Source organism: Dendropsophus ebraccatus, chromosome 8, assembly GCF_027789765.1.
Source record: "Dendropsophus ebraccatus isolate aDenEbr1 chromosome 8, aDenEbr1.pat, whole genome shotgun sequence".
Lineage (NCBI taxonomy): Eukaryota > Metazoa > Chordata > Amphibia > Anura > Hylidae > Dendropsophus > Dendropsophus ebraccatus.
The window spans coordinates 45,987,687-46,002,445 of NC_091461.1; the positions used below are offsets into that span (position 1 = coordinate 45,987,687).

The 14,759-nt window shown below is 46.2% G+C and overlaps 1 protein-coding gene across 5 annotated transcripts in view; it reads left to right on the forward strand.

Annotated features, from left to right (window-relative positions):
* FAM13C (family with sequence similarity 13 member C) overlaps positions 1 to 14,759 on the forward strand; it is a 304,323-nt gene that overhangs the window by 30,801 nt on the left and 258,763 nt on the right. For 3 of the 5 annotated variants that reach the window (XM_069980304.1, XM_069980307.1, XM_069980306.1), the window contains exons 1-3: positions 2,574 to 2,655; positions 5,660 to 5,813; positions 7,640 to 7,849. In XM_069980304.1, coding sequence (XP_069836405.1) covers positions 2,626 to 2,655; positions 5,660 to 5,813; positions 7,640 to 7,849 — 394 coding nt within the window. In that variant the 5' untranslated portion in view covers positions 2,574 to 2,625. Of the gene's footprint in view, positions 1 to 2,573; positions 2,656 to 5,659; positions 5,814 to 7,639; positions 7,850 to 14,759 lie in introns of those variants that run through there. The other 2 variants (XM_069980305.1, XM_069980308.1) reach the window with 2 other exon arrangements.

A 14,759-nucleotide genomic window follows, 5' to 3' on the forward strand; every position in this document is an offset into this window, starting at 1 on the left:
CTGATCTATAGGAGAGGTCCGAGCAGCACAGAGGATGTCAGGAGAGGAGGGCGCTGATCTAATTGGGGAGGGTCACAGCAGCACAGAGGATGTCAGGAGACGAGGGGGCTGATCTTATAGGGGAGGTCGCAGCGTCCCAGCAGCACAGAGGATGTCAGGAGAGGAGGGTGCTGATCTATAGGAGATGGTCCCCCTCTTCCCTCCTTATAGATGGTCCCCCTCTTCCCCCCCTTATAGATGGTCCCCCTCTTTCCCCCCCCCTCTTATAGATGGTCCCCCTCTTCCCCCCCCTTATAGATGGTCCCCCTTTCCCCCCCCCTCTTATAGATGGTCCCCCTCTCCCCCCCCCCTCTTATAGATGGTCCCCCTCTTCCCCCCCCCCCTTATAGACGGTCCCCCTCTCCCCCCCTTTATAGATGGTCCCCCTCTTTCCCCCCTTTTATAGATGTTCCCCCTCTTCCCTCCTTAAAGATGTTCCCCCTCTTTCCCCCCCCCCTCGTATAGATGGTCCCTCTCCCCCCCTCGTATAGATGGTCCCCCTCTTTCCCCCCCCTCTTATAGATGGTCCCCCCTCTTTCCCCCCCTCTTATAGATGGTCCCCCTCTTTCCCCCCCTCTTATAGATGGTCCCCCTCTTCCCCCCCTTGTATAGACGGTCCCCCTCTCCCCCCCTCTTATAGATGGTCCCCCTCTTTCCCCCCCTCGTATAGATGGTCCCCCTCTCCCCCCCTCTTATAGATGGTCCCCCTCTTTCCCCCCCTCTTACAGATGGTCCCCCTCTTCCCCCCCCTTATAGATGGTCCCCCTCTTCCCCCCCTTATAGATGGTCCCCTTCTTTCCCCCCCCTCGTATAGATGGTCCCCCTCCCCCCCCCTCTTATAGATGGTCCCCCTCTTCTCCCCCCTCTTATAGATGGTCCCCCTCTTTCCCCCCCTCTTATAGATGGTCCCCCTCTTCCCCCCCCCTTATAGATGGTCCCCCTCTCCCCCCCCCCCTTATAGATGGTCCCACTCTTCCCCCCTTATAGATGGTCCCCCTCTCCCCCCCCCTATAGATGGTCCCCCTCTTCCCCCCCCCCTCTTATAGATGGTCCCCCTCTCCCCCCCCTCCTTATAGATGGTCCCCCTCTTTCCCACCCCTCGTATAGATGGTCCCCCTCTCCCCCCACCCTTATAGATGGTCCCCCTCTTCTCCCCCTTATAGATGGTCCCCCTCTTTCCCCCCCCCCGTATAGATGGTCCCCCTCTCATAGATGGTCCCCCTCTTTCCCCCCGCCCCCTCCGTGCAGGCAGATTTAAAAAAACAAAACAAAACAAAAAAAAAACTCACCTTACAACCCGTTCCCCCGTCGATCCTCTCCTGTCCTGCAGGCTCCGTCTGTCCCCCGGCTGTTGCGCAGCTGCCGGAGGTGTCCCTTCCTGTCCGCGGCAGCGCGCGCATCACAGAGCTTCCCGTGCACCGGAAGTCACAGCCACAGGCGCACGGGGAGCTCTCTGATGCGCACGCTGCCGGGGACAGGAAGGGACACCTCCGTCAGCCGTGCATCAGCCGGGGGACAGTAAGAGCAGGCTGCCCAAACCGCCCACATTATAATCCGCCATTGCTGATGGTACATTCACTTTAACATCTAAATTGTGGAGACATAGTCAGATAGCTGGAATAATAATAATTTGGCATTATTATTATTATTGTGTTACAGTTCACCTCCTCCCCCCGCACCATAACCTAGCCTCTGACGGAATAAGGAGTCCACCTGGTTGTATTGTTTAAATGTGGTTGTTTTATTATTATTGTATCACTTGAAAAAGGCCCCCTAGCAAATGGAGGTCCGAAACGCGTTGTAATAAATAAAATCAAACCCTTCTGCATTGCGGATTCCCTCTCTTGGTCTTATGTGACCACTTGCTGGTTGTTTTCTCTTGGAGACCTGCGCCCGCTTGCTGTACCGGAGTCCGATAGGTCCAGTGATCCTCCTTTGGCTCACATTCTGTTCTTTGTTCCACCCCTGGCATGGGGTTCTCCGGCCGGAGCAGCGGTCTTCAATTCAAAAACACGCTGTATAGAGTTGTGCCTAGAATATAGCACAACTCAATGAGGTGAGCCTCTTCCTTTTTCATTATTGGTGAGCTCCCTTACCCTACTATATTACACCAGGAGGCGCCCCTGTTTTCTCTTTTCTTTGTCCCTTCTTTCCATAGAATAAACATGACCTAGAAATGTAAGTTTTTAAGTAAACACAGTTTTAAGTAAACACAGTTTTTTTTTTTTGCACCAGATTATGGTATAAAGGCTTTGTTATATTTGATGGCTACAGAACAGGAGAAGAAGTAAAGCAAGCGCAGAGCTGCACCTGGTCTGAGGTGTCTGTGTCACTTTGTCAGCACCATGGAGACAAGGGCCATTGTTCTGCCGCTGATTGAGCCGTGGTCATGTGACTCGCAGTAGCAACAAGTGTTTGCCAGAAATTCCCGAGCACAACAAACAAGTATTTTTTTATACTTTTGTTTTACTTGTGATATATTAATGAAGACATATTGCACTTGGAATGTAAGGCCATAGGAAAGGTTATGGAAATATCTAAAGCTTATATAGAAAAGTGGTCCATCTCCGACATCTTATTCTCGCTATGGGATCAGGTGTATCCATTTCAGGATGTGTAAGTAGTAACTTTCTGTATATATTCTTTCCTGTGCTATAGTTACCTTTATGTTGATGTCATACTACATGTTTCTGTATATGTGATGAATAGCGCACGCTATGGTTCAGGTGTTTTAGCATTGCTACATGTCTGGGGCAGTTTTACCTATTGACTTCAATGAGAAAGCAGTGGCACTAAGTTTTCTATATGAGCTGTATTATTCTTACAGCCACATGATATTGGCAGTACTTAACAGTGAATAATATATTGTAATATACTATGTATTTTAATACTGTAGTATGGGGTGTAGTTGACAATACACTTACGTATAAACCAAACTCTTATGCGCCAAGCCATACTCTAGTAGTTGAAGAACAAACATCACTCTAGGAGCCGGGCACATAACCAGTGTTGTAGCCTGATGGTTGGAGTGTGATTCCCTCTGGGTTGCAGGCAGGGGCAGATTAACTTTACCATAGGCCCCGGGCTGTTGACCAAGCTTTGGCCCCCCCACCCCACTGTAACTATGGCAGCACTAGCGTGGTGTTCATAGTACAGGATAGATAATGTCATGATGCCCTGATTTGTGCAAAAGTGCAGTTAAAAAAAAAGCTGCGATTTTTTGCAAATCATGCCAGAAGTGTAACCAAGAGACAGTACACCACTGAAAGTATAAGTCTTTTTGGGTGGCCATGGGCCCCCCAGGAGCTGCCACCTGAAACGGACCTATTATAATCCACTACTAGTTGCAGGTCACACTTTCTTGCAACATGAACTTTTGTGCACGTGAAATTGAGGTACACTCAATAGCTGTCATTATGTAAGAACTGTGACATCAATATCGATTTTTGTACAACACTTTCTAATTTTGGAGAAACTTGCAGATGATGATTTAAAAGGGTTATCCAGCATTAAAAAAACATGACTAGAGAGAGCACCACTCTTGTTTTCAGTTTGCGTGGGGTTTTGCAACTCAGTTCAATTGAAGTGAATAAAGCTTGAGGGTGCCTTCACATGTACCAGATCCGCAGCGGATTTCACGCTGCGAGTTTGCAACAAAATCCGCTGCGGATCCTGGTATAGTGAAGTTCTATGGGGTCACATACCTGATATGTGACCCGGCCCCTTTAACCCCTAGCCACCCGCAGCCTGCAGCCCCGGCCCGGAGCATACTTTACCTGCTCGGTGCTGCGGCTGTGTGAGGCTCCCGGCTCCCCTCGCTCCTCATCAGCCAATCAGTGCACGGAAGCACTGATGAGGAGCGAGGGGAGCCAGGAGCCTCATGCAGCCGCAGCACCGAGCAGGTAATGTGACCCCATAGAACTTCACTATACCAGGATCCGCAGCGGATTTCGCTGCAAACTCGCAGTGTGAAATCCGCTGCGGATCCGATATGTGTGAAGGCACCGTAAAGGGGTAGTTCTTCTGGTGCTCTCTGATGCCACCTCTGTCCTTAACAGGACCTCTCGAGAGCAGTAGTAAGCCCCCATAGAAAACCTCTCTTGCTCTCCAGACTAGACATACTAGAATACACCCCTTTCTGCAGGACATACAGCAGCTGATAAGTACTAAAAGACTTGAAATGTTTAATAGATGTATATTCCAAATCACTGGTAATGTGGCTGGAAGCAGTTGGCTCATACTTAAAGGGGAACTCCGGATAAGAAAAACTTGTTTTCTATAAAAAATACATTAAAAGTTATATAGATGTGTCTATACAATGTATTACTGTATCTGTGCAGTTCTGCCACACTGGTAGCTGATAGAAATCCAGGAAGTGAAAAAAATGGCATCTGTGTTAATTGACATTGTCTCCTGCTCCTGCTGCTCTCCCATCTTAGGAGACAAATCTTCCATGCCTCTGTCTCACATTGTGTGTGTTTGCTGAGGACAGGCTGATGATGCAGACAGGGGGCAGGGCGTGATGTCAAAGGGGGCTTGGCTGGATCCCCCAATCCCCTGAAAGATCTCTAAATGGCCAGAAGCAGGTGCTGCACTAATTTTACTGATTGTGATGGGTCGGGGACTGTGATGATAAGCTGAGGGAAAGCATTGCATTCTGGGAACTGCTCAACCAGGAAGGACAGAAATACAATACAGAACAACCCCCCCCCCCCAAACAAATAGATTTTTTGTAATTTCAAAACTGGTATAGACTGGTAATAATGCTATACGCTTCTGCAGAAGTTTCTTCTTTTTTTTTAACCTCTACCTGGAGTTCCACTTTAACGTAGCAACAGCACTGGGTTACGACAGCCTTGGCTCAATGACTTCAACAGGGGCTGAGGCTGCAGTAATGCAGTGCCATCGCTGACGCTACCCTGATTAACTGTTTTATACTCCATTCGCAGTGTAGTGTGCATGCCAAAGAGGAGGGTGGCGGGTGTTGGAACCCTGTCCATCAACTATTGGTAACCGATTAACAGTTTTTTTTTCCCTAGAAAACCTCTTTAGGAAATGTTCACACACTGAAAATTTGTACTAAACATTAGTCAAAGTAAATAAGTAAGGTATGTCTACCTTGTTGTAGAAGGGTGCTGTACATTAGGGGTTGCAGTAGCGGATCATAATAGGTCTTTTACAGGCAGTAGCCCGGGGCCCTGAGCTCCTGTCACCTTGCTACAGTTCTGCCATGATTCGCCAAAAAAAACTCTACTTTTTTACCGCAATTTTGCACAAATCAGGGCATCATAACATTATCTATCCTGTACTATGAACACCATGCTAGTACTGCCATAGTTACAGTGGGGTGGGGGACCACAAGCTTGGTCAACAGCACGGGGCCTATGGTAAAGTTAATCCGCCCCTTAGGGGTTGACTAGGATTTTCATGGTTTTCTGTGGTATTACTGACCCTTTCATGGTTTTCTGTAGTATTATGAACTCCCACAGCTCAACATATTACTCTACATATTACAGTGCTATGAAAAATGGGATGTGATGTGATGTAAAGCCAGCGTAAAAAGAGGTTAAAGGTAAAAGGTTTTACTTGTGCTTTATCTATGTTGTGCTCTTTATCCCAGCAATCTCTTTCTGCCGTGCAAGTTAGAAATATTACCAATAAGATTACACCAGACCAAGTGGAGCAGAAGACGTCCACCACACATACAGCTCTTGGAGAAGAAGGTGAAGTTCCATTACTAATAAAGGAGGTTGTGGAGTATCTGTCCACCTTTGGTAAGTTAAGAAGATAAGATGCACAGTGAAAGTTGTAAGTGAAGGAATATAAAAATAATGTTCCCCTGCCCATGTGCTCATCTAATATGGCTTTCGCTTGATACATCATCATGGGACTGGGAGCATAAGCCTAAAAAGAGCAGCATAGTCCTACAGCCCTGAATACTGAGGGGGCGCTCTGCAGTGAATATTCATGAGGAGAAGCGGGTCAGCAGGGTTGACTGGTACACTATGGGTGATAGTCTCCCCCCCCCCCCCCCACCCCAGTGCCCAAACTGACTAATTTACATATTAGTAAAACTGAACATTTGGCAAAAGTGGCGCTGAGGATGAAGGCAAGATGACCTTCATTCTCAGTGTTCCATGTGCTGTGGGAACATAACAGCAGGTTAGAGTCTTTTTGTTGTTTTTCCTTATACTATACACCTCACAGTGGTTAACTTCAGTATGTATACATAATGTTTCTGTTGCCTCCTATGAATGGTTAGTGCAGTATGACTTTGTTAAACTTAGTTCACTCGTTGTTGCAATCCGTTTAAAAAACTGATGCAAAAACTGATGCAATTGTGTGTCATCCGTTTGGATCTGTTTCTCCATTGACTTCCATTATAAAAAAAAAACGATCAAAACAGATGTATTTCTTATAACAGACACAAAAGTAGTGTTAACTACGCTTTTCTGACCCTTAAAAGAAATTAAAAGCAGATACGGTAAACGGATTGCAAAAACGCGGTGTGAACCCAGCCTTAGGCACTGAGATGAAACGTGTCCTGTTTTTGTTTTTATGTGGCTTCTAAAAAATGCTAGAAACTCTGAGATTTTTGTGAATGACTATGCGTTCCCCTCTACGTGCACCACTACTCCCAGAATATACATTTTTGTTATGCTAAGAGGTAGGCATACAAAACAGTCAGGTAGAGCAGCACTAGAGCTCAGGGAACAAAAGGCCCCACCTCCTTGACATTATCCATGACCTGAAAAAGCGGCATTTTTTAATGAAAATAAAAATACAGACACGGACAACAGGTAATGCTTTTATTGATATCTATGCAGCACTGTCCCCTTTTTAGCAGACGGTCAGGGGAGACAGATACAAAGGGGGAGATTTATCAAACATGGGGTCAAGTGAAACTGGCTCAGTTGTCCCTAGAAACCAATCAGATCCCACTTTTCATAAAGACTCTTTGGAAAATGAAAGGTGGAAGCTGATTGGTTGCTAGGAGTAACTGAGCCAGTTTCACTTTACACCATGTTTGATAAATCTCCCCCAAAGTCTTTAAAGGGGTAGTTCAACCAAAAAAAATTTCTTTCAAATCAACTGCTGCCATAAGTGCCAGAGATTTGTAATTTACTTCTATTAAAAAATCTCAAGCCTTCCAGTACTTATCAGCTGCTGTATGCCCAACAGGAAGTTGTATTATTTCCAGTCTGGAGAGCAGGAGAGGTTTTCTATGGGGATTTGCTACTGCTCTGGACAGTTCCTGACATGGACAAAGGAGGCAACAGAGAGCACTCTGTCAGACAGGAAAGAAAACACCACTTCCTGCTGGACACACAGCAGCTGATAAGTACTGGAAGACTTAAGATTTTTTAATAGAAGTGAATTACAAATCTCTGGCACTTCATTGCACTAGTTGATTTGAAAGAAAATTTTTTTGGGTGGACTACCCCTTTAAGGAAAAAGTGTCAACTCCAGATCATGCTTAGTTTTTATGCTTGGCGATCCTTTATCTTTTTGAAGGACACTTTAGTTATTTGGCAGGAACCAGCAGCATTTACAAGGCACCATTTGGATATTTATGATTAAAAGGACATTTTTCTTTCAGGTCTGGAACACAAAGGACTGTTTCGAGTCTCTGGTTCATTGAAGAAAGTAATAGCTCTAAAAGCAAAGTATGATGGTGGGGAGTCGGTGGATTTAACACAAGAAAGTGATGTAGATACTGTAGCAAGTCTTCTAAAACTTTGTTTAAAGGAGCTCCCCGATGGTGTTATCCCTGAATCCGCTCAGTCTTCTTTCATCATTGTTTACAGAGGTGAGGAGAGACAAAAGACGTAAAATGTTCTCCCATTAAAAATATATATGGTATATAGATTTGTCCCGATTGTTGGTGTCATATAGTATAGCAGTAGCTTTTTATTTGTCTCTGTAGTAATCAATTGGGACAAAACCAGGCATGCTGTTTTTTGTAGACAACAATAGAGAATGATGGTGATGTGTGGATGAAGGGCTGCACAAGCTCCTGAACAGTCAAAGTACATGAAATCAATGCCATAAATTAGTTTTGTGGGAAAACTTGCGGCCATACCAAACATGTTTATTTATTTTTATTTATAAAATTGGAAAAGGGGGTGATTCAGACTTTTATTAGGGGAGGGTTTTTTTTATAATAAAAACAATTTTTTTAAACTTATACAGTAATTAGAAGTCCCCCTGGAATACTTCTAATATAACTACACTGATCTTTCCTAGAGATAAGTGTAGTATACTAAATCCAGCACCGATCCATTACATTGGGGCTCTATTGGTCTGGTCCGCTGCAGATCACATTAATAGAATACCGAGTCGGGATTAGCGTCATTCCGACACTGGGCCAGCAAGATGAAGGGATCCCCCCCTCCATGATAGCAACCCCCCCCCCCCCTTGACACCAGGGAAAGGTCCATGGAAGACTTTTAAATGCAGCTGTTGATAGCCACGGTCCTAGGCTGCAGGTAGCAGTCAGGATCATGGTAGTTCAGAACAAGGTCGTGGCGGGGCCCACCCTCTGAACTCCCCTAGCGACGAGATTGCATAAATGTACGTCATCCATCATTAAGGGATTAAAAGATGAGATCAAACATTTTTTGCCTGTATACACATGTAAAGATTATCGCTTAAATTCAAAGAATATTATGATTTTTCGCATATTAATTATCCCATGCAATAGGGCCCTTAAGGCCCATTAACATGGGGCGATTATGATTTAAAAATTCGCCATAACAATCAGAATTGTGCGATTAGTTCAAACGATGAACTAAAAACCGTTCATTTTTGTTTTCCATCAAGTCATTTGCAGATAAAACATGTTGTGTGGGTTGTCCTGAGGAATGATTAGCGATCCATATAACAATGTAGAAATGATCGTTCATTACAGTAATCGGTGAATGTAATAACCTCAAAATCGTTTGCTACAAAATCGCTAGTATTTACTAACGATTGATCGTTGTAGCGAATCTTTAACCCCTTAACGACATCGGGCGTAAGTATACGCCCCCCCGCAGGGTGGGCTTTAACGCAAACGGGCGTATACTTACGCCCGATGTTTCCCCGATCGCTGTGTGTTCACACACAGCGGCCGGGGAAGATGGCCTGCTATAATGTATAGCAGGCCATCTCTGCTCGTTGGCACGGAGGGTGATTAACCCCTCCCGTGCCGACGATCGCTGCTATATGCTGATCAATACAGATCAGCCTATAGCAGCTAAATTCAGCTTTCCGGGTCATCGGTGACCCGGTGACCCGGTAAGGAATGGCGATTGGTGCTGTCCGAGATAGCACCAATCGCCATAAGTGTCCCCACCAAAGATGGCACCGATGCCACCCCCACGAGCGCCGTGTTAGGCCGGCCAGTACCGGCCGGCCCATCACGGCGATCATACTGTAAAAACACAGTTTTGCCGGGTTCTGCACCCCTTAGCTAGGTAGCAGTGGTGTGTGGTGCAGGTGTACCATACTCACCTGATCTGGGTGTCCGGAGCGAAGATCTGCGGTCCGCGCCGTCCTCGTGTCTTCTTCGCTTCACTTCCGGGTTCGGTCGCCCAGCGTCAGAAATCTTCGGAAACGCTCGGGTCCTCGGGTTCGGCGGGTCTCGGCAATCTCCGGCAGCGTCGCTCTACTGCCCCCTAGCGGCTGATCAGTGAACATAAGTGCGCCTCTGATCAGCAACTCCTCCATTTTGGCGTATGGGCGTTTCCCCCCCCCCCCCTATATCCTACTGCCACTGTCTGCTGATAAGTGCCGCACATAAGTGCGGCATTTATCAGCAGCTCCTTTCTTGGCGTAGGGATATTTTTTCTTACTGTCAAAAAAACACATAAAAAACACTACACTACACCACACTACATGGAATAGAGTTTTACACTACACCACTACACCACTACATACCCCATATACCAATCCCTGTATGATGGCCCGCAGGGTGTTTTCGGCGTCATAGGGATACGCTATTATTGCCTCCGACACCGAAACAGCCAGTGAGGATGAATGGGGGGATCCTTCGTTCCTCCATTCATAGTCATCGTCCTCATCATCCAGTGACGTGTCTGAGGGTAGCGTAGCGTACGCTGCCCCCCAGACACGTCTTTTCCGCCAGAACCATCCCAATAAGAGATCACGGTATGGCATGAAATTCTACAAACTCTGTGAGAGTACCTCAGGGTACACTTACAGATTTAGGGTACGTGCACACTGCGGAATGGCGAAGGATAGCCCTTTGTGCATTCCGCAGCTGGCACCCGCCGGCGGACTGATGGAGGCGCGCGTCTCCGCCCGTGTCATAGATTCCATTCTATGCACGGGCGGATTCCGCCCTCTGTCCAAAGAATGAACGTGTTCATTCTTTGGACGGACAACGGAATCCGCCCGTGCATAGAATGGAGTGTGACACGAGAGGAGACGCGCGCCTCCATCAGTCCGCCGGCGGGTGCCAGCTGCGGAATGCACAAAGGGTTATCCTTCTCCATTCCGCAGTGTGCAGGTACCATTACAGTGTATGAAGGAAGGGACACCCGAATCCGGGCCCCAGATGCCCCCCCATCCTCGGAGTTAGTGGGGAGATCGTTTGGGAACTGATCTTCCCACTGCTGGATAAAGGTTACCACCTGTACGGGGATAACTTTTATACCAGCACCCCCTCTTCTGGTCCCTCGCTGCCCGAGCTGCTGTAGCTTGCGGCACGATCCGAACATATCAGAAGTAGTAATAGCGCCCTAATATTTAGCAGCCATGGAGCGGACCCAGCGCTTCTGGATATGAAGGACCCCGTATCGCACCAGGACAACATTTTCCAGGTGACGTCCCCCACACTGGAAAACAGGAGACCCCAGAAGAAGTGCAGAGTGTGGCGTAACAGGGGGATCAGGAAGGACACCATTTTCCAGTGTGACACCTGTACTGATCACCCCGGCCTCTGCATACAGGATCGCTTCAAGGCGTACCACACGTCATTGGGGTTCTACATTTTCTAAATTCTGTCCCTTATTCCTATTTCAGGGGTCACGTTGATCCAGGGATTATTCTGATCGCCATTATGGAGTCGGGAAGGAATTTTTCCCCTGTGATGAGGCTACTGTCGTCTGCCTTACGAGGTTTTTTTTTGCCTTCCTCTGGATCAACACAGGTTGATTTTCAACCTTATAAACTAATAATTGGCCTAATACCCCCAAATAAATTAGAATTGTCCCTTTTCCCCAGCTAAATAGGTATGGCCGCCATTCCCAGTAGAGGATGCCATGATGCAATTACAAAGCCTCTGTGCGGCCAGGACAGTAGAAACCCCCTACAAGTGACCCCATTCTGGAAACTACACCCCATAAGGAATCTAACGAGGGGGGCAGCGGGGATATGGCCCCCTGGTGACGGGCACATTTGTGGCGTGAAAATGAAAAAATAGTATTTTTTATTTTCACGGTACATGTTCCACATATGTGCCCGTCACCAGTGGGGTCCATATGCTCACTGTACCCCCTTGTTGGATTCCTTATAGGGTGTAGTTTCCAGAATGGGGTCACTTGTGGGGGGTTTCTACTGTCCTGGCAGCACAGGAGCTTTTTAATTGCGACATGGCCTCCATCCTCCATTCCAGCCTCTAAATGGCGCTCTGTCCCTTTGGTGGCTTGCCCTGTGCCCATATGGCACAATATGTCCACATGTGGGGTATTTTGGTACTCAGGGGAAATTACCCTACACGTTTTGTGTTCAATTTCTTTTTTAACCCCTTGTGGAAAAGGAAAAAAATCAAGGCTAGACTAACATTTAGTGTAAAAAATGTTTAATTTTTACACTAAATTATTGATCTTGTCTTGATTTTTTCATTTTCACAAGGGGCTAAAAAATAAAAAAAAAACACTAAATGTGTAGAGCAATTTCACCTGAGTACGGAAATACCCCACATGTGGACATAAAGCACCATGCGGGTGCTGGGTAAGCCTCCAAAAGGAAGGAGCGCCATTTGGCTTTTGGAGGCTGGATTTGGCTGGAATAGATTTCGAGGGGCCATGTTGCATTTAAAAGGCCCCTGTGTTGCCAAGACAGTTGAACCCCCCCACAAGTGACCCCATTATGGAAACTACACCCATCAGGGAATGTAACAAGGGGTGTAGTAAGCATATGGACCCCACTGGTGATGGGCACAAATGTGGAACAATATGGCGTAAAAATAAAATATTAAATTTTTTACACTATAATGTTGGTTTAGCCTTAAATTTTTCATTTTCACAAGAGGTTAAAAGAGAAAAAACACACATAATTTGTAGAGCAATTTCCCCCAAGTCCGTAAATACCCCACATGTGGACATAAGGGCCATGTGGGTGCAGGGCAAGCCTCCGAAGGTAAGGAGCGCCATTTGTATTTTGGTGGTTGGATTTGGCCAGAATGGATGATGAACGCCATGTCGCATTTACAGAGCCCTCGTGCTGCCAAAACACTGGAAACCCCCCACAAGTGACCCCATTCTGGAAACTACACCCCTCAAGGAATCTAACAAGGGGTGCAGTGAGGATATGGACCCCTTGATGATGGGCACATTTGTGCTGTGAAAGTGAAAAAATGAAAATTTTCACTTTCACGTCACATTGTTCCACATTTGTGCCCATCACCAGTGGGGTCCATATCCTCATTGCACCACTTGTTAGATTCCTTGAGGGGTGTAGTTTCCAGAATGGGGTCACTTGTGGGGGGTTTCCAGTGTTTTGGCAGCACGAGGGCTCTGTAAATGCGACATGGCCCTTGAAATCCATTCCAGTAAAATACAGCTTCCAAAAGCCAATTGGCGCTCCTTCCCTTTGGAGGCCCGTCCTGCGCCCGCTTGGCACTTTATGTCCACATGTGGGGTATTTCTGTACTCGGGAGAAACTGCGCTACACGTTTGGTGTTTTTTTTTCTTTTATCCCCTTGTAAAAATGAAAAATGAATGCTAGAACAACATTTTAGTGTAAAAAATTTAATTTTTCCTTTTTTACACCACATTGTTCTGAAAATCTGTGAAGCACCTGTGGGGTCCAGATCCTCACCGCACCCCTTGTTACATTCCTTGAGGGGTGTAGTTTTCTAAATGGTGTCCCTTTAGGGGTGTTTTTTAGGTTTTGGCACCCCAGAGCCTCTGCCAACCTGAAGTGGTACAGTCAAAAATGACCAAATATAACGGAGGCGTTGAAATTCACTAGGCGCTCCCTTATATCTGAGGCTTGTGGTTGTGTCAAATATCGCAATAGGGCCACATATGGGGTATTTCTATAAACTGCAGAAACGGGGCAATCAATATTGGGGTGCATTTCTCTGCTAATAGGTTTATAATTATCAAAGATATTGGATTACAATAAAATCTCTGCACAGAAAATAAAAATTTTCAAATTTCTTACACACTTAGCTTTTATTTCTGTGACTCCCCTAAAGGGTTAAAAAACTTTCTGGATGTGCTTTTGCAGAGTTTGGGGGGTGCAGTTTCTGAAATGGGGTGCTTTGTTGGGCTTTCTAACATACAGTCCCCTCAAATACACTTTAAACCTGAACAGGTCCCTAAAAATATCTGATTTTGAAATTTTACTGAAAATTTGGAAAATTGCTGCTAATGTTTTAAGCTTTCTATTGTCTAAAAAAAATGAAATATAGTTTAATAAAAGCTACCAACATAAAGTAGACATGTTGCTAATGCTATTTAATATATAATTTATGTGGCATAACCATTTTCTGTATAAGCAGAAAGGTTTCAAAGTTGGAAAAATGCATTTTTTTCACAATTTTTCTTTTTTTCTTTCTGTTTTTCATAAAGATTTGTTATAAGTATCGACTCCATTTTACCAGAAATGTAAAGTACAATATGTCATGAGAAAACAATCTCAGAATCGTCTGGATAGGTAAAAGCATCCCGAAGTTATTCATGAATAAAGTGACACTGGTCATATTCATAGGTCACTTACCTCCCTGGTTCCAGCGCCAGGTCCCGGATCGCACCGCCCTGTTCTCCCGTCCCGCTGCCACTTCCTGGTCTAAGCTCAGCCATTCAGCGGTCGTAGCGGGGTACCGCCTTGGCGCTGAATGGCTGAGCTGCCTTAAGACGTCACGTCTCAAGCCGCAGCTCAGACCAGGAAGTGGCTGTGGGACAGGATAACGGGGCAGCGCGATCCGGCACCCAGCACTGGAACCGGGGAGGTAAGTGACCGGCGGCCTCTAAATCCATCCCCTCCCCGGCCATACACTGAAAATAACCCTAGCCCGGAGTACCTCTTTAAGTCACTGTGCCCCCATATTAGAAGAAGCCTACTCCACCACACCTGTGCTCAATAAGACACTGAAACATTATAGCAACTTAACTTTGTTCTCCACTACTACCACTATAAGGTGGCATGTGAGCAGCTAAAAAGTGACCACTTCTATAACTCCCTGTTCCAGTGCAAAGGAATGTACATAAACAAACCAGTATGTCTGATAGAAGCAATGTATTGCTGGACAGAAGTGGGTTCTTCATGTACACATTAAGGCCAGGTTCACACTACGTGAAACACCTGCTTGAACGACCGGTGTTAGCGAAGATCATTCCGGCCGGTACTGCAGTACTGGCTGGATAATCTTCATTTGTGCTGAATTGGGATGCGGGCACATCCATGTGTGTCCGCATCCCAATTCACCATTGAACACATTGAGCCGAAGCCGCACTCTCCATTGTGTGACCTGTCAGGCTTGTGCG